The 20,090-nt window shown below is 42.2% G+C and overlaps 1 protein-coding gene across 4 annotated transcripts; it reads left to right on the forward strand.

Moving 5' to 3' along the window:
• The first annotated feature begins 1,268 nt into the window (after positions 1-1,268).
• Positions 1,269-20,062, forward strand: MCOLN2 (mucolipin TRP cation channel 2). 4 transcript variants are annotated; one of them, XM_027463016.3, is made up of 14 exons: positions 1,269-1,426; positions 3,781-3,940; positions 6,270-6,443; positions 8,939-9,083; positions 9,586-9,673; positions 9,808-9,904; positions 10,346-10,445; positions 11,941-12,056; positions 13,454-13,603; positions 15,154-15,255; positions 15,364-15,486; positions 17,217-17,423; positions 17,960-18,075; positions 19,365-20,062. In XM_027463016.3, the coding sequence occupies exons 1-14, from the start codon at positions 1,377-1,379 to the stop codon at positions 19,399-19,401; spliced, it is 1,665 nt and encodes a 554-aa protein (XP_027318817.2). In that variant the 5' UTR covers positions 1,269-1,376; the 3' UTR covers positions 19,402-20,062. The 4 variants fall into 4 exon arrangements, with proteins under 4 accessions (XP_027318817.2, XP_027318818.2, XP_005022354.2 ...); XM_027463017.3 differs by lacking the exon at positions 1,269-1,426 and adding an exon at positions 1,493-1,788; XM_005022297.6 differs by lacking the exon at positions 1,269-1,426 and adding an exon at positions 1,810-2,200.
• The last annotated feature ends 28 nt before the right edge of the window (positions 20,063-20,090 follow it).

Consider the following 20,090-nt stretch of genomic DNA (forward strand, 5'->3'; position numbering starts at 1 on the left):
CAGAAGGTTAGCAGAGCAATACTTGCATGTTTCTGGCTAGGGGTACAGGCTAGCATATGAGAGAAAGAGCAGTACGTTGAAGGGTTACTGGCTGACACCTGCTCAAATTGTCCAGTTGTGGCTACAAACAAATGCTCTTTGTATTACATATCTGTTTATTTATTAATTAAGAGAAAGATGCTCAAATGTTTATTTTTCTCTGTGGTAGTGGTGCTGCCAATCCAAGTGTTTGCTGTTCAGATTTATGACCTGCTCAGTTGCTGGTGTTCAGGACCCTCCTGTGCCAGAGCACTTGGCTCACCTGAGAAGCAGCCAGGCAGTTCCTTGCTTTCTGGTCTGCTGGCTGCAACCAAGACAAAGGGCAGCTCTGCCAGGAGCCCCACAGCTGCTGCCGTTGCATGTGATGAGGCTTTTTACTCTTATTTCTTGTCAACGTATGATGTGCTGACTATAGCCTTGTAGAGACAACGATCTCAGTTAAAAAAAAAAAGTCTTGACCTCAGTATCAGTGACCTCAACATCAGCAACACTAGTGCCACATGTAAAGCTGCATCCTGGAGACATTGCTATCTTCATGCCGATACAGCCACCAGGCAGGCACAGATAGCACTGTGAAGTGTAGGTGGGGAGAGCAAATAAGCAAATTAAGCACCAGACGAAATCATTGTGCTCAGAAACGCCCTCTGAAAGAAAACGGGGCTCTAAGCACTGTCCACGAAGGTGTGGAGGGGTAAGAGTTGCTTTGTGGAGGTTTTTGCAGTCGGTATTCCCTCATGAAAACAAGCAGCAGGGTGCCAAACGTGGTAACAGCACTGCTGACCCTGAAGCTCGTCCCAGTACCGTGGTTTTGCATATGGCTGGGCAGTAAAAACTTCTTGTTTTTAGCAGAGCTCCTGGGTATTCACAAAATGAAGTTAGACTGAGGGGAATAGGGGCTTCTGGGCACTGCTGCCCATGCCATACATCCCTGAGGGAAGGGGCAGGTGCGCACGCAAAGGGGGAAATCACTCCCCGTTAGGCTCACACCTTCCCAATTAAAAACCAGTGCAGAAGCCGTGCAGGCGGGTGAGGGGCTCGCGGCTGCGCTGCTGAAGCCCCCGCCAGCCCTCCCCGTTTGGAGGGGCACACAACGCCGCTTCTCCAGCACTCAGGTGCCGCCGGGCCGGCCTCTGCTGGGTGGTACAGGGGCCGGGCTGGCACCGCTGGGCCCGGGGCCCCGTCCGGAGCCGTCCCGTCCCGCCGGGCCTCGGGCACGTGCCCGCCCTCCTCCGCCCGCGCCCCTTAAAGCCAGCGGGGCCGCGGCCCGGCGGGACGGCGCTGCGCAGCCCCGGCCGCTCGGGAGGCGGCGCCGGTTCCCTCCCCGCCGCGGGCCGCCCATGGAGATCTCCCTCAAGTACCTGCCCGGCGGCCGGGCCGCCGCCAGCGGGTGAGCGGGGCGGGGAGGGGAGGGGAGGCGGCAGGGCTGGGGCTGGGGCTGGGGCTGGGGCTGCGGCGGCAGCCCCCGAGGGCAGCCCCCGGTGTTCCCCCCGAGCTGGGCTGGGGAAGGTCGGTCCCCGCCGCGGGGCAGGTAACGCCGCGGTGCCGGCTCCCCTGGGCACAGCCCGCTTGTGTCGGTGCCCCCGGGGCCGGGACCGTGCCCCGAGCTGGGGGCTCGGAGCCGCGCGATGCTCACAACGTGCGGTCCCCCGCTGGTCTCTCAGGGTGCTCTAACCACCGCTTTTCACGTTTATTTCCTAATATTTTAGTTGGAAGTTGCAGTTCTGCAGTTTAACGCCGCTTGTTTGAATGGTACTTTGCATCTATTCTAGAAATTAACGGGTTAGCAAGCAGTTGCTGTGTGTTACCTGTTGCTGAGGGCATTATTTCTGAAATATCACACCAGAGCACTCCTGCCTGTTGGCTGCTGGAAGCAGAAGTCCAGCAGTGATGCAGGCTTGAGTCTCACCTCTTCTGTAAGTCAAAACGTGCGCTGCTTTCCGTGGCCGAGTTTCCTTCTGAGAGTTTCTGCAGCTGGTTAGCAAAGGAAGCCGAAGGCATCACTGAAGATGATCCCTCGCAGCGCAGATAAGCGAGGGCTGGGTAGAAGTGAAAGTACTGCTATTAGTCAGCTCTGAGCTGCTAAAGTAGCTGTACAGGCTTGAGAGGCAGCTTCGGGGGGAAAAACAAAACAAAACCAAAAAAAACCACCGTGATTTCCATGGTATGTACTCGGATATCTGAGGAAATAGTCTTTCTCAGAAAGCTTGCTGTTTGGTTTAACATCTGCCCTTTCAGATGTGATTTACTTGTAATTTAAGGGAGGATTTTGCTTATATCTTGGGGTTCTTCTTGTCATACTTCTATGCTTTACATATCAATCAGATCCAGCTTAAACCTGCTCGGTTTCCTCTTTCTTTCCCTGCTCCTGTTCGATTCAGTCTGGGGCAGGTCTTGTTCATTGTGTACCACACAGGTGCTTCTGCCTGTTCGTGGGCAGCTGGGACAGGAGAAGCTCTTTCCTGGGGTGTCAGTGCTGGGTTGAAATGCACACATATCTCCTTCCTTAGAGACTACTCACAGTTATAATTATTATATGTTTTTCTTCCTTTTTTTTTTTTTTTCTTTCAAGTTTGTATTTCATACTGGGCTAATTTTAATGGCACTTGTTTTTTCTTAAAAATCCAAGTAGAAATGTATTTTACAAGTTTTCCTTTTAAAGCCATTCCTGTGTTTTCCTTATCTCAAAACCAACCCCCCCCCCCCACTTTGTGAATGATTGATTTAATGTGTAATAAAGATAACCTTTGAGATTCTGATGCTGAAATAGATTTTCACTTCCTCTTATGGAGGAATGGCACCGCGCTGCCTTTGCGTTTAGCTCTCGCTTCTCATGTTTGCCTGCTCTAGCAAGCCAAATGCACCTCATGGTCTACAGTTCGGGCAGGAATACCTGTACTCCTCAGACAGGTGGGGACAGAAGAACTAAGACTGTATCTGAGAACTTGGAATTGGTGGTTTTGGGTTTGACCTTGATAGAAAATTTCCTTTATAAAATTCAGAAGGTGGGAGCAGTTCTGTGGATGGTTAACGGGACAGATAATCAGCTGATGTAGCCCTTTCAGATGTGCTTGCTCTGCCTTAACAACTGGAGGGGGAAAAAAGTTACATGCTTGGTTCTGACCTTTGTCTGAGGCAGGGAAACTCTGACAACTGCAGCACCGGAGAACGAGGTTAGAAAGACTGAGAGAAGCGGAAAGCTTTCAATACCATGTTCAGCTGAGAGGAAGAAACTTCCAGTGGTTTAAGACGTCTACAACAGCAGTCCTCTCTGCTTGTTCTTCTATTTTTTTTAACGTATTTTATTTCTGTTTTCCTCAAATATTTAAATATGTATGACTTTAGCCCTTAAAGAGGTGTGCTCATGATGGCAGTGTGCTCTGAAGCCTGCTTGGGTAGTTTAGTCTTAAAAACACCTTTTTCTGGTGGTGGAATGTGGGTTGTTCAGTGAAGCGTGAACAGTGGCCTCTTCTTGTTTCAGAGCTTCAGTTTTGAGAGAGAGATAAAACTAGACTCCTTATTGCTCTTACAGGTCCTATTTAACAAATGTTTCCTGAGAAATAGCTGTTTAATTATGTTATGGTTGAGTGATTTTAATTATGTGATTGTATATTAATATTTCTTAAATCTTACAGTTTAAAAAGGAACTGCAGACCTTTTAAGATTTGAGGTGAAACTGCAATATGAGGCAATCATTTGCTGAAGTGTTCTGTTGGGTTCTAATTAACATTATTTGTATGGCAGAAATATGATGGCTCAGTCAGATTTAGACCTAAAAGAGACGGCTCTAAAAGAGGATTTGAAATTTTACTTCATGAACCCATGTGAAAAATACAGAGCAAGACGTCAGATACCATGGAAACTGGCTTTGCAGATTTTGAAGATCCTTATGGTGACTACACAGGTAACCTTTCTTCTGTTTTTACTCCTAGAAAAGCAATGATATGCAGGAGAAGGAGGTATGTGGTCTTGCTCTCTGCAATCTCTGAGTATTCTTCTTTGGCTTTGACTTCCTGCTTCAGTCCATAAAGAAAAAAAAGATACTATGAAAGCTGTATGTTGAAGGGGAAGAATAACAAACTAAATTACAAAAGCCTCCTAGAGGTTTTGCAGCAGTGTTTGACCTAATAATTTGCTGTTTCTAAGATAGCAAATTACTCATCCCTTCCTCTAAATCCAACACCATCTTAAGAAGTGCTTGTGTCACAGCGCTGCTGCATGTTCTGCTTCCTGATGCATTCAAATATCACTGCTTCAATAGGTCATGTCAAAAGTGGTCCTCAAAATCCAGTCAGTAACTTCAAATATGTGTTCAGTGTGAAAACACTAGGCAGTCTGTCTGGGGATGATCAGGCTGTGGGAATCAGGCGTGCCCCTCGCTTCTGTCACTGAGTGATGCATTTCAAACTGGCTGTGGAGAGCTGGACAGGTAGGGGCAGAGAATAGGAGGCTGTTAAACACACTGCTGTCATGGTGTGGTTGGTTACCTTACTATCCACTGGCAAATGCTGACTGGCAAGTCCCTCCACAGCCCTCTGTGAGCAGAAGGGTGCTCTGCTGCTTTGCTTTCTGAGGCCACAAAGATTTCCTGGATCAATTCCTGAGACTTCTTTCAGGTTGACCTTCGGCCTTGCTCTGACACCTGCCAGGTAGTCAGCAAGGGAAGGAAAACAAACTGTGAAGGATCAGGACAGTCTTGAATAGGAGATAATATCAGGTAGACAGATTCTCGTAGGTGTCTGTATGTTTCACGGATCCCAAATGATGTTCTGGAAGTTGTTAAGCCTTCTTGTAGCTGCTTTTGCCTCATGTCAGCCTATCACCAAGGCTCCTGTTGCAGCTCCTTTAGGTGTGGCATAGCAGCTGGACATCTATGCCTTACTGAAAAGCAGAAGAGGCATCTGTCCCAGCGTGGGGAGTAAGTTTTATTCCAACTCTGTGCAGAAATCCCCTAGACAGTTCCCTGAGGAAATCCCGCTCTTTGATTTCTCTGTATTGCAGTTGGAAGACCCCTGTGGATTTGTTGTCGTTGTTTGTTTTTGTTTTTATTCTTCTGGAGTTCCTAACTAGAGTGCCGCAGATTCATTTGTAGCACAGTTAACAGTTTTGTAGCCAACTGAAGATGTAATTGATTTAAAACTTGGCTAGAAGCATGAATATCTTTAATTGAAAGGTTGTGCGTAACAGGCACAACTGGCACCTCCTTTTTCTTTGTTCTGGCTGCAGTTCTGCTGTGCAACCAAAACGTCTTTCTCTAAATAGTACTGCTGCATGCACCCTTTTAGCCTAGCCCAGATCGAAGCAATTACTGCCTAGGACAAACAAAGTGCCCCAGTGAAGGGGAAAAAGTAGGTGTGCTTTTCAGCTTCCATTGTTTTCAGTGAAGACACCTGAATGTTGGGGAGCCTGCCTGCTTGCTTTGGGGGACTTCTAAGTCTGTGGTTCCCCTGCAGTTTCTCCCTCCGTCTAGTTCCCTGCTTCTACCAGTTTCTTGCAGGGCTTGGAAACTTGATGCAGTAATGAGACAGTTTCACATTTACTATCAGTAAACAATGGAAGCCTGGGATGAAGGGTTAGCCATTTGGGGCCTGGGATATGCTCCAGCTACAATGTTCATGAAGAAACTCCTGCTGCTTGATTTCAGCATCTAGGGGCATCCATACAGGTGGTTAGCACAAATCCTGGGAAATAACTCTGCTGTCTTCTGCTTCTGCTTGTTATAGCCTCCTTAAGCAGCACCTGCAGCCCCAGGTGATGCTTTTTGTTGCCCTGGGGTCCCACATAGCTTTGCTGTAGCTCTGTGCCATGCCAAGGACCTGCTGGAATTTGTCCCATAGCAAAGCAGGACGTTTCTGGGGTAGTAGTCTGTGCTGTTAGGTGAGCTCTTCTGCCCCTTGCACCCTCTGCAAAATTTTTGGCAAACTTCAGTTAGAGCTGCTGGTTTTGGGTGTGTGAAAGGCAGCAGTGACCTAGCTCTCAGTGTAGTTGTTGCACTGTAAGTTTTGGAATCAGTAGCAAACTTTGATTTGCTGTTTCTTTTGCCATGCATGTGGTAACCTTGACTTTAGTACTCTTGTGGTGTTCATTAGCATTGTAAAGAGGCAGATACTCTGCTCCTATTGTAGCAGGATCACAGTAACAGGCACCTTTCTATTTTGTATTTATTGTACTTCAGAGCTGTTCCCAAAATGTTGCTGCTTGAACAGTACTCACAACTCTGTTTCTCTTGTCAGCTTATCTTCTTTGGTCTGAGTAACCAATTGGTGGTTTCATTCAAAGAGGAAAACACTGTCGCTTTTAAACACCTCTTCCTGAAAGGCTATTCTGGTGTGGATGAAGATGACTACAGCTGCAGCATATATACACAGCAGGATGCTTACGATAGCATTTTTTATGTTATTAATCAGGTAAGTGCATTTCTTCATAATGAAGAGTGTTGAAGCTGAATATAGAGCTAGTAGACTTCTGCTAAGCCTCTATTTTTCTGTCTCTATTTGAATTTCAACTTTGTTTTAGTGAATCCACTTAGGTGGGATGTTCCGAAGCTTGTGTGTAGATGTCTGCATTTTTGTCTCCTGGAGATAAATCTAAGACAAATTTTATTCGGTTAGTGGATAGTACTGAAATCCAGAAAACCTGAAAAATCAGTCATCTTGCATGAACTGGAACCTTTGTTTAGGTCTTGCTTTGAAGAGCCATGGGCCTGAGTATACCTATGTGTGGTATTCAAAAAATTTTGTGCTTACAGCTATACTGAATTGCAGCTTTGTAGTGAGTGCCAGAGGCCTCAAAATGGGGAATACGGTACTCCCAGGAATGTAGGGGCACTGGCCCTGGCTAAGGATGGCATTTTATGGAACCTCTCCTTTATAACTGAGGGAGGAGGGTGAATAAATCTAGAATGAAAATTCAGTACGTATTTTTATGTTTAATTTAATACATTCAGAAGTCAGATGAAAGAGGATGTGGGTGTGTAAAGTGGGACGTGTTGTCTGTGTTCAAGAATGGCAATAGGCCCAGGAACAGTTCAGGTGGGATGAACAGCAAGTGGCTTTAAACCACCTCCCTTCCTGGATGTTAGCTCTGACACAGTCAGAGCAGTGCTGCCCACTGCCAGCTGTGCCCGGCAGCATCTGGGGATTCTGTGGTGTGAGGCCATGCCTCCTCTTTAAATGTGTGTTTGTTCTAGGGCTTGCTGCTTCTCAGACATCTCCTCTACACTACAGCAGAGCCCTCAGCAGACCAAACACACTTCTACTGTGCAGGGCAAGGTCAAGAGTCTGGCTGTTAAAATGAGTGCTGAGGTAGTTTTCTCTGTCTTCCTTCTGAGTTCTCAATATTGCTACTATTTCTGCTCCAAAACGTCCTTTTTTCTTCCTTGCTTGCTTTCTCTCTTTCCTTCTTTTGTAGGCACTAATGCTGAGGTGAAGTCCAGATAGAAGACAGTAGAGAAATAGTAGCTTATATCCTCAAGAATGAGCCAATGTGTGATACAGGCATCGGGAAAAGGTCTCTTCATAAAATGTCTGTGTTGTATAAATGTAGACGTATTGTTTAATAAGGATAAATTTGTGTAATCTGGGTGCTGGTGCTGAGCTGGGCTGGCACACAGGCTTGTCACTGAGCTGCTCTGCTGCTGGGCAGCCGAGAGGCATAACAGGAGCTGTGCCCCAGGTGCCAGCATCACCAGTGCACATCTGTAAGGTGTGACTCCACGGTCAGAGCATATACCTGGCTTCCAGCCCTGGGGCTGTGTGGGCGGCAGGTCAGGATAGGATCAGCCTTGAAACTGAGTTTTTTCAGTGGATCCATGTGTGGAGAATGCTTGACTTGACATTCATTATCAGCTTGCATTTCTAGCCCTTGTTTTTAAGCACATATGAAGAGGCTAGCACAGTGACGCTTTCCAGGTGACTTGCAGTGTATTTAATGTAAGTGGAAACTAAAGTGCCTTCTTTACAGGCACACTCTGAGTTGCCTCTGTGCTTGTGTAAAGCAGACAGGTTAAATTACTTTTGGATGCTGCCCAAGCTGTGTGTGTGCTCCTTGGTTGCTAGCTGTACAGTAGATATGTGGCTTCACTGTTCTGAAGTCACAGGGAGCAGCTTTGATTTTGGGGTAGGCTTTACAGACAAACATAAAACCTGTGACTTAGACTGTATGTACTTCCAACCTAAACCTCTTCATGGAGGCAGTAATAATCTGGGTACACTTACCTTCTGCCTGCTGTGAGATGACTACTTTAGGGGAGTGATTGCTGTAGAAAAATAGTGGAACTTTGCGAATCACTTACTAATGTTTCCAGGCCTAACACTAAACCCAAAACAGCTCATGCAAGTCCTAAGCTTTCCTAGTATTGTGCTTTTAACCGTTTCAACCAACATCTCAGTTCAAGATAGAGTTCAATTTATACAGCCCAGGATTTTTTTAAGATTGTGCTGAATTTTAAACCAAAGATCTTAAAGTTTCAAGTGGTTTGAAAATGAACACCTTCATGAGTTAAATACATAAGATGTCCCCAGAGTGTGTGTGGTTAGTAGCAGGACTGCATTGACGTCCCTGCCATGCATCTCATTAAAACTTGTCTGCTGGCTTGCTGAACAGCACATGGGTAATCATTTGCTGGCAGCCCAGTAGGTATGGGGCACCTAGTCATTGTGTAACCAGGATGTCAAACACTGCTCATTAGTGGCCAGCACCCTGCTTACCCTGCTTAGCTTTCCATGAGATGCCCCAAAATCTTTACTTTCACATAGTCTGCAAGTTGAGAGGTTTTCTTTTTTTTTTTTTTTTTTAATGCAAAAGTTGTATTGACGCAAGTAATTCTGAGACAGCAAGTTACTGTCTCTAGCAGAAAGAGGAGCGTCTGTTAACTTCTAGTTCTGTTTTGCTTTTAAACTAGTACAAACAATTAAAGAACATCTCCTTGGGGACGCTTGGTTATGAACATGATGGATCAGGTTTAAAAATTTGTAAACAACAATACAAGAAAGGTGCAATGCTTCCTTCCAATGACACACTGAACATAGACATTTCTACTGAAACAGGTATGGTACTGTTGCACTAAAAAGTATCTTAAACTGTGGAGTATTTAAATTCTAATGCTGATTCAGTAAAGTTTAAAACTAAGGGCTTTTTTTCTATGGTGTTCATGTGTTCTTTGCCTCTTTCCCTCTTGCTTACCTACCTAAAAATGACAACTGTGTAGACTATAGGAAACTATTCAGCTGTTGTCATTAGTGGGTTGTGGTTTTGTGTGTGTTTTTTTTTTTTCCTGTTTGTTTTTTCATCTCCGTTCCATGCAGAAAGTTCAAATGCAGATTTCTGAATGCTGATAAGGCTGGAACTTCAGTAGGTGGGTGTCCTTACCACCTCTCAGAGCAGAGAGCTGGCTGCAGCTTCTCCTCAGCTGCTTACATAATCCCCTAGCTGGGGCTCTGTATGAATATTTGCTTGATTAGGACTTATGATTGAACCCAATTATCTGAATTTTATGCTGCTTTCTATGTGAAATTTTTAGCATTACATCTTTTCCTCTTCTCTTTGCAGAATGTATCGTTTTAAAGCCACAGGAGCTGGCCAGTAAAAAGGCTGAACTGAAGTTGAACTCTTCATTCTTCAATCTTGAGTTTTATAGGTAAAGTAGTGTGGGATTTGGTTTTGCATTTTTTTTCACTTTCATATGGATATGATGGATTTGGATTTGTACAGTTTCTATGCTTTTTATATGCATGTATTTGTGTATATTTATATACTTTTTAAAACATTCAGGCTTATACAGGTTGAAATCTCCTTCAAGCTGAAAGGCATTGCCCTACAAACAATCCATGCCCGTGAATTGCCTGACTGCTATGCATTTCAAAATACTGTAAGTGACTATGGGGTATGGCACTTCCAACACTGTACATATAATAAGAGCTTAAGGGCCCACAGGCATCATCCTTGTATCTAGACTGGACAGGAAAAGCACTTGAGTCCTGTCCCTTACCCCTTCTTACCAAAGGTTCCTGAAACTGTTTCCATGGGCCAATGTTGTTTCCAGCTGTTAACTTCATAGCCTGAGAAGGAGGTAAGTAATCGTTAGTCTACTAAAGGTTAAACTTGAAGTTTGGCTCCTTGGAATACTGCCTTTAATGCTATAAGATATGTGTTCTCAAACTATTTCTGTACCACTGTTTATGGTAACAGCTTTCTTAAAACTTACCTAAATAGCAAATACTGACTCATGTTATGTCAAAGCAGTTACCAAAACTTGTTTTAGAAATAAATTTTTGCTGGTCTTGCTTCTGATATACTTTTGTGTTTCCAGATCACTTTCAATAATAGAGCTCACAGTGGAAAAATCAAAATCTATTTTGATAGTGATACTGATATTCAAGAATGCAAGGACTGGCACATACTTGGTTCTGGTGAGTATAGCGCACACTTCTATAGCACAATGGCAGTGTTACACGTCTCCTCATGTCATTTCACCTGCTCTGTAAGAGTCTGTCTAACAAGACTTTCCCTGTCCTGTTCATCCTACCCACTCCCTGCTCTGACAACAAAAGGCTTTGCCTGATGCAACTCATTACCTCTTTGTAATTAGGTGTTTGGGAAATAATCCCCTTTCTCAGAAGAGATTGAGATAACATGGGCATCTCTGTACAGTGGTGTGTGTTAGCAGTAGGCTCTATCTGGAAGGAGAGTGGATTTTTCTCTTAGAGATTTTAATTGTTCTATTGATCTAAGATTTCTCAAACAATTCCAGTTCATGTACTAACAATGGGATATTCCTGAGTCAATCCTTTTTACAGCTTTCAAAAGTGTTTCTTTATGAGCAGCTGAAGCATGTTATTTCTGGAAGAGTTTAGAGTTGTTTTTTCCTTAATTTTTTTTCCCCCACTGATAAATTTCATGATGTGCGTGAACAAGGGATGGTATTTACTTTTTTTTTTCCTATTGTTAAGGCTTTATCTAATGGTTGAGGATTGTGTACTAAAGACTTCTTCACAGGAATAGTCACTGTACTGAACAGTATGTGACTACCTCTGTATGTCGACTTACTGTAAAGGACTGTGTCAGAGTAATAATAGTTTTGTGTCCTACATAGGATCTCAATTAATGATTATGTTAAATAGCCTGTCTTTGGCCAAAGCCAACTTTTCTCTGATAATAGCATGTGGTACTGTTATTAAAGAGATATTACAGTGTGTTCTGGCTTGCATCTATTTACAATAATTTATTGGTGGCTGTCTTTCAGCTAGCTGTTCTTGAGTAGTTTATTTACATGTAATAACCAGCTGAGGGACCACATGTAATTTTGCAATAAAGCTGAAGTGCTGTTTACAATGGTAAAGAGTGTTTTACTATATTTCATATAGTTAAATACATGTGAAACTATGTGTTGTGATAGGGACAACTGATGATAAAACATCTGTTTTAGGTTTACAGAATGGCTTCTAAATCTGTGCGTGAAAAGAGTACAATGCAAAAGTCAGACAAGTTTCTGATTGCAGGTCAGGGAATGAGAAATGAGGTGTGATTTTTGTTGTTTGGTTGGTTAGTTTTAAAGTTGATACAGATGTTGACTCATATCAACATCACTTCTTTTATGCTGTGTAGTTGTATCACTGTTGGAGCACAGATGTAGATGGAGAGATGAACTTAGTGGGAAAAAGGGGACACCTGTATTAATATTCCCCCTCTTGTTTTAATTTTGAAAAACTCAAGCATGCTTAGGACTCTTGATACCCATATAATTCTCTGGTCAATTGTACTTAAGACATACTCAAAAATGAGTAGTTTCATATCTTCTTTCTTCATGGGATAAGAGTTTAAATGCAATATGTCTGACCATTTTGTAACAATATGTGCTCAAAGAGATGTGAAGACTAACTCTTTCTTTTCCTTGGCTTTTTACAGTTCTCCAGAAAAACAGTCAGTATATTCTAGTTTTTGATGGATTTGTCATCTTAAGTTGCTTAGCATCTCTCATCCTCTGCACACGATCCATTGTTCTTGCCTTGAGGCTACAAAAAGTAAGCACAGTACTCATAATCTCAATGTTTTTGTCTCTATCATGTTTTATGCTGTTTTTGTGACATGGGATGTTTTGAAATATTGGCTGGCAAATCACTTGCAAGGATGTTGCTTTTCTCTTACATCCTTTCTAGCAAGAGATACAGTGTAAGTGTGTGTGATGAACAGTTGCTGGCAGAAATGGGTTTTAGTTCTCGTTGTGTTGTACTGTAACATGAAATATTTCATTTTATCTCTTGAGGGTGCTAAGAGGGCACATTTTTGGGTGTGTGTCCAGGACTTAATGTTGTTCAGGTTCTTATACAAAATAAAAACAAACAAAACCATCAAAACCTCCACAAACAAAATAATACTTCTGAGTCTTTGAGCTGCTAACAGCCAACACATCTTACACCTTAAAAGTATGAACTCTCTTTCACTGACTTCAGAACAGAAGTCCCATACAGGTCATATTGTAAATTAATACTTTAATGAACATCCCTTGAAGCCAACAGTAGCTGGAGAACAGAAAGCATAGCATATATTTTAATTCTAGCTGTTTGTTGGTCTTTCTGAGACTGGAACAGATCTTTTCAGCTCCTCCTTCTCCCTCTGTTATCACTGGTCAGCCCACTGTCAGATTGCTCTTGCTTACCCTCCTTTGCAGACTCTGAGACTGACTTCATCTTGAGCTGCTTGTAGAGCCTTGTGTAAGCAGACTTGGCTCTTCTGGGCCAAAGGCAGATACAGAGACACAAGCTGGGCCCTGAGGTGTGACAGTCTGTAACAATTAATTGGCACAGACTCCGTAAGCATATGGCTTACAGGAGCTGGAAAATAAATGCAGGATATGTATGATATGAAAGCACAGATACTTGTGTATCTTATTTGGTATATCCTTTTTGTAGTTTGTTGTCCTCACTCTTGTGCGGTTTACAAAATTCAGCAAAGGTGTTATGAAACTGCTGCCAGGAGTATGGACACTGTCATTTTTTTTATGAGCAAAAAGAACAAGTGAGAGCAGATAGGCCACATTGGCTCTGTCAGAAGTGAGAGCTCTTGCCTTACAGCCATGTTTGAGTTGTAGTTATCAATTATTCTTGTCTCATTCCTGTTGGGGGTGGATAGTTACCTCCTGTGAAGGCGGTTGACAAGGGGATAACAAGCCATGGCTAGGTTAGTGGGGATCAGTTAGGAAGTCAGCTGTTCTGTGGAAAGTTGGTTTTCACTGGTCTAAATTTTTTTTCTTTCAATTTATTTCTCTTGCTATTGCCGATGACTTTTAGGCTATTATTCCAGCAAATACAATGGGAAAAGTGGGTATGTGAATCTTGAGTGTTACTACAGTACTGGGGCATCCATACATATTTTTCATCTAAGGTGACCTGTAACTAAACATCTAAATGCTTGTCAATAGAGATTTGTGAACTTCTTCTTGGAGAAATATAAACGTCATGTCTGTCATGCTGATCGCCTGGAGTTCATAAATGGATGGTATGTCCTAGTAATTATCAGTGATGTGATGACAATCATTGGGTCAATCCTAAAAATGGAAATAAAAGCCAAGGTGAGAGTTCAGTTTTTTCAGGTTAAATATGTGTCTTGATTACAATCAGGTGTAATGTGTTTTAACTTGGAGACAAATGAAAGTGAGCTACAATAGTTATCTTGTTTGCTTCTTGCTAGTTCTTATTTCTCTTATGTCGTTGTCCTCTGTACTGGAACCCAGGCAGTTGCCTGAGAAATTGTGCCTGAGAAAATCTGTGTTCATCATTTTGTATATCACATCAAACTCTTGGGCTTGCTCTTCCATATGAGCAGTGCTCAGAAAGGTGGTGGTGGGATTCTTGCATCCATCAAAAAGGACATGCATGCATAATCTATTAAAATGAAGGCTGTGCTGGACTATTCTTACTAATTGCTTTCAGTCCCCTTTCCCCAGTGTCATTCAATAAAACCTTGCAAGCTGTTTAAACATCTAGTTTCCACAGTGCTAAATCCCCTAATCCCTGGTTTAGAACCTGTGGGTAGATGGTTCCTAACTAAAATCCCTGGGTTATGTTATTCATGTAAGCAGTGATAGTGCATGTTGCACAGGAAAGTCAGGAGTCATCCCCTTGGATAAAACAGGGGCCTCTGGCTCCAGGGGCTGGAAAAATAGCTATTAAATAGCTGTTGCTGTCCCAGCCTGCCCAGACTGCAGGCACAATCAGTGTCGGCTGCTAGTCCTTGACCTCCTCGTCTGGGCTTGCTGAAATCAATGTGTCTTGTCCAGCTGGCAGCTCTTAGTAGTGTGTTTGTTTTTTTTTTTTTTTTTAATTTCAATAGAGCTGTGTGTCAACAATTTGTATGTTCACAAAACTTTATATTCTGGGAAAAGCAGAATAGGTGGTGTGCTGCTGCTGCTTCACGTGTGCTAACGCTCAAAGAGCAAGTGCCCAGCGTGGCTTTCAGAGGAAGCACTTACCAATGTCCAGTTGTATGGTGAGGCTGGGGGGAGATGAGGGTGGGAAATTGTGAACTAAATGAGTATCTCACACTTACTGTCACCAGTTCTAGCCATCTGCTCAAGCAGAATGCAAGTAGAATTGGTTACAAATGTCCTGGTAGTGAAAATTGTGTTCCACTTCAAACAACTGGCAACATCTTCAAAGCTGTTAATGCCTTGTAGCACAGACAAGGCTGTGGTCCTGAGGCTAACTTGTCATTAAAATGATGGTTCACATTATACTAAATAGTGAATGAAAGCTTGTTGGCCTAACAACAGCATATGTTAACTTTCTCATTTAAAAAAAAAAAAAAAAAAAAAAGAAGATATATTCAATTTGATCTTACAACTATATAGTAACTAAAGTAAGGGCCTTAGTTCTTCCAGGCTATGTGAAAAACTTCAGGAATGTCCGTGTAGATATGCTTCCATTTGCAGCACTAGTGCGCTTGGGTCATCTTGCTAAATAAGTGCAGCACAGCGTGGTCTGATTTTTGTGATGTAGCAATATCCTTTGGATATCAGACTGTCCTGCTTTGTTTGTTTGACCTCCTGAAACTTGATCAGCTCTCAAGCTGACATACTTCTTGCTTGGTAACCTGACCACTTGCTCTCTTTGGTTCCCTCAGAATCTTACAAGTTACGATGTCTGCAGCATTTTACTTGGAACATCAACTTTATTTGTGTGGGTTGGAGTCATCAGATACCTGGGATATTTTCAAACCTACAATGTAAGGCTGGAATCAAATATTCAACAATTATATGTTTACATCTGTCACTCCTTTTCAGGTCTTTTTTTAATTTGTGACCTCTTTTCCTTTCCTCCATGCTTTTTGTAGGTGCTCATTTTAACTATGCAAGCTTCATTGCCCAAAGTGCTGAGGTTTTGTTGTTGTGCTGGGATGATTTATCTTGGGTATACTTTCTGTGGCTGGATTGTATTGGGACCTTACCATGAAAAGGTATGTCAGCAGTGTTACTCCTTTTCTGGTCAACTGTGTAATGTCTGTATGTAGCTCCCAATTATAAATTTAGGGCTTGTTTCTGGTATTTATTTTTTTGTTTATTTAAAAGCTCCAACACAAAATAACATGGGAGCGTTTCTGCTTCCACATACACTTCTTGTCACCTGCTTCTTCTAACAAAATAACTATTCTTGCTTTCGCTGTCTGAACTGTACTGACCTGTAATCTGAGTGTCTGTATTGTTTGGATGAGGCTAGAGGTGCTTTGCTCTGTTCTCTGTTGCCCTCTTCTGGCAATCCCGGTGCAACTGGAATGAAGTTCACTTTGCATTTCTGGGTATCGCATCCACTGACTTTGTTTTCCAAATCTTTTCCGTGCCATGTAACTTCAACCACTAAATCTTGACTCAGATGGGTGGATGAGTGGTTGTCTTATCTGTTTACTTTGCTTTGTCTGGGTAAGTTGTGGCTTCTTTTATTATGTCTTGTTTGTTTAAGCTTGATATCAAAATGTTTGCCTGGTGTGTTCCTCTTCTCAGAAACCTGTGTACAGAAGTAAAGCTTTATATATTGCAAAATGCACACAAAAACAACTCTAAATTTTGCTTTCTTTTCATAATGGATGCTGTATCTGACTTTTTTGGGGGGAGGGGGGAAGCAAGCAGGTTCCTGATGTTATGCGTGAATGGACATTCAGAATTCATGACAAACATGGCTTCTTGTGCTTGATTTCTGATTACACACCCTATATACAGTAACAAAGATGCATGCTGAAGTGCTTGCTTTAGCTTTTGTTACCCCTAGGGTTTGGACTCATCAAACTCGTAACTCTCTCTGAAATGTAGGTGCTCAGTCTACTACATATGTTTTAAATTGAGGGTAGTTAATTTCTCTGAGATGCTATATGCTGTGAGATCCTCTGCCATAATAGAAGCTAAATTCTTTTAAGAATCACAAAGTGAATACCGTTCCCTAAAATCTTCCCTGAAGTCCTTGTAGCAAGTGCACTGATGAGCTGAGCAGAAGGAAATATAGTCAACAATGTGCTTATCTATTTCCATATTAATTCATGCTAATATTACAGATTGATATCAGGGGAAACAACTGTAGTTCTGTAGGGGTTTTTGTCACTGTTGCTGTTTCTGAACACTTCCCCTGTGCCCCACTGGAAGGCAGTGTGTCGCTGTGCAGAGCACTCGGAGCCCAGTGCTGGGCTGGCAGCCTGCCCCTTGCGCTGGGAAAGGGAAGAGCCTTCCCTGCTGGGCAGGTACAGAGGAGAGAAGTCCTTATTCTCAGATACTTTGAAAAACCTTAGTTGGAAATCATAACTAAGCTGTTTTTTTCCTTATTTTTTATTTTCCTGCAGGTTTAGAATAGGTTAAAATTTAAGAACTTAAATTTTATATGGTGGTCACTTATTAACAACACAAATGTAAGAAGATTTATGATCACAAATAGGCCTGTGATGCTCAACAGGCAAAAGAGCCAATGTAAAATGCTCAGAAATGTGTAGGAATATAAGTATGGCTACTACTGATATGTATGTTTCAGTTTGAATGTGCAGGAAATAAGAAGGATGGTAGTGCTTCAGTTGGCTTTTTTTTTTTTTTCTGCAGAGTTAAACTGTAAGGGGAGGAAATACTTGTCTTGTAGTTATGATTTTCACGTTCCCTTTAATATGGATGAGTGATTGAAATTCTAATAGTATTTGTACTCATTATTTTCTAGTTTGAAGATCTGAACACAGTGGCTGAGTGTTTGTTTTCTTTGGTCAACGGTGACGATATGTTTGCAACATTTGCTCAAATCCAGCAGAAAAGCACGTTGGTGTGGGTGTTCAGTCGGTTATATCTCTATTCCTTCATTAGTCTGTTTATATACATGATCCTCAGCCTTTTTATTGCACTCATCACTGACTCCTATGACACTATAAAGGTAAAGCATTAGTCTTCCGTTGTACTTCTGACCAGTTTTGTATTTACTTGTGTTCATTGCTCAACACCATAATATCTGGTACTAATTATGATGACTGATTAGAATATTAAAATATTGTATGCTGAACTGGTGTTCTGGAGAGCATTTCCTCTGCCTGGCCGGGGCCTTTGGAATCCAGAATTGTTGTTCCTAATGAAAATGAACCTAGGGCAATCACAGTGAGCACAGTAGCTAACTGGAACAAGGGAGGATTGATGCAAGCATGATTCAAGACTGCTTGCTTGTTCTCACAGTCAGTCAACTAGATGTAAAAGAATCTGGACAATATGAATTTTATGTCACTTTTAGTTTGCTCTGGTCCCACTGCATGTATGGTGTGTCTGGGATGGGATTGTATTTTTTTTCTTATAGATATATTGAATGAATGGAAGAAATCATTAAATCATTTTTTTGACTTTTGTACTCTAGAGGAGACTTGAAAAAACTTAATGCCCAGTAATTTCTGATGTGTTGTAATAACATGCTTTATTTTTCAGAAATACCAGCAAAGTGGGTTTCCAGTAACAGATCTACATGAATTTCTGAAAGACTGTGGCAATGTTTCTTACAGAAAAGAACAGGCTTCCATGCCATCCATTTGTTGCTGTAGAAGGTTAGTACGGTGTTTCTGGTGAATGTTATTCTCAGAAGTACACCAGCTAGCTTCTCACTATGAAGTGGAGCTTCACAGATGTTGGAGCACCCAGAATTCTGCCCATGGAGTACTTGGGCTCTGTTATCCCTCTCGTGTTTTACTTGGTGTTAGATCTTCAGTCTGCTTGTGGTGAAGGGGAACTTTTCTAAGTTTAAACACACCTTAAGTGTTTTGCTCATGTAAAAGCTACCATGCAAAAACTGGTGGAAGTTGACAGAAGGATGGCAAAGTATAATGTGGAGCTGCCAAAAAGTCAGGAGAATATTACGTCTCTGCAGCTTAGGGTTTAAGTCTTCTGTTTCTACATAGCTTTTCCACTAGGCTGTGGGAAGTAGTAGACAGCAAGAGGATGTGATTCAGCAAGGGACCTGTGCTTAATTCCACAGCTATGTTGTATCTGTGAGGCAAACCAGTCCAAGCTAATCTGTCACAATACCAGAAATGCTTCTAAATGTGTGGTTGCCACTAAATTCAAACCTTTGGAGATCCAAGCTGTGGTCCTTCTTAAGCTGGTCTTGGTGAGGTATGAAGATCTCATCTGGTGTTGATCTGGTTTGGAACTCTAAGAACAGAATTCTGTTTCTGAGGAAACCTAATAAACCTCTGAGTGAGTGACTGAAGATTGGCAGCTTCTTGTCGCTGTCACTAGGCAGTCCGGGAGAATTTGTGCTTGTGCACAGAATGATTGTGGGCACATGGTAGGGAAGCCAAGGCTATGGGAGAAGGAATAGTGCTGACTGTGAATTCCTTTTTAGTCCCAACTGGTGTAATGAATCCTTGTTATATACTGAGGCTTTTGTGAAATGCAACCTTATACTTTTGATGTACTCTGGCAGAAAGAAACCCCTTTGCCAAAAAGGAGCAAGTGAGATGATGATGGCAGGTATCCCAGCAGTTGCTGTGGGCATTTGAGGGTTTACTAGTTCATGAGAAAACCAGCCAGGTACAGCTGCAGGTTTCACGTCTGACTTTCCATGCAAGCTAAGAGATTCTTGTCTGCTTGAGCATAATAAATATATTTTACTGTAATATGCTGCAGAGTGTGGTGAGGACAGAAGCTTAGTAGCTGGAATGCAAATCTGTAGGTCTTATTACTAAAACAGTTTCTGCTTGATTGTCCCAGTGCAGGTGTTGAAAGCTCTATCCTGAAATGGGAGAGCACAGGGCAGAACGATAAAAATTCGTTGTAGTTTTCTATTGCTTCCTATTCCTTGCTGAATGAAAAATTGTAAACTTTTATTTTGCAGGCGACTGAGTGATGACAACTTAATACTCATTAACTGATGATTCTGCATTGAAATTCACCACTAATGTATGCAAAGAAAGCATAGTTGTATGGAGAATAATAATTCTCCAAATTGCAACGAAACCCACTATCTGGACCTGCTTCGTTGTGAACAGATTAATTGTACCTAATTAAGGTGTTGGGGAAGAAAAGCTGCTAATGTGACCTCAGCTGGCTGACCAGGAAGAGAGCCTAGCTTGGTCTGGAGAAGAGCTGTGAAGAACTGTGTTCTTGCCCCAGGTTTTGTCACGTTAAAGAAGGCTGATCCTTGAGAACTGTCTATGGGAGCTCTGTTTGCTAATCACCTCCAGGAAGAAGAAAAGTGGTGCTGAACCAGCAGTTCTTCTTATTACATTTAAAAATAATTCCACAGTAAAAACAAAAACACATGTACACAAAAATAAATAAAAAGCAGAGTATTACAACTGTTGGCAAGGAAAAGGGAGGAGGCTTTCATTTCACTTCAAGTGATGCATTTAGCATTGAGACTAACTTCTACTTGGCACAATTCATTTCCTTAGAATAAACTTATGTAAAACTACAGAGCTGCAAAAAAGTGCAAAATAATTACTGTTCTCCTTGTATATCAGTTTTAACATAAGCCATTTTTAGATCATTTTTCTGTTTGACAGCTTTACTAAAAACAAAAGTGATTTGTTATCCTTTTTTGGTTGTGAGTCTTCTCTAT

Source organism: Anas platyrhynchos, chromosome 8 (genome assembly GCF_047663525.1).
Source record: "Anas platyrhynchos isolate ZD024472 breed Pekin duck chromosome 8, IASCAAS_PekinDuck_T2T, whole genome shotgun sequence".
Lineage (NCBI taxonomy): Eukaryota > Metazoa > Chordata > Aves > Anseriformes > Anatidae > Anas > Anas platyrhynchos.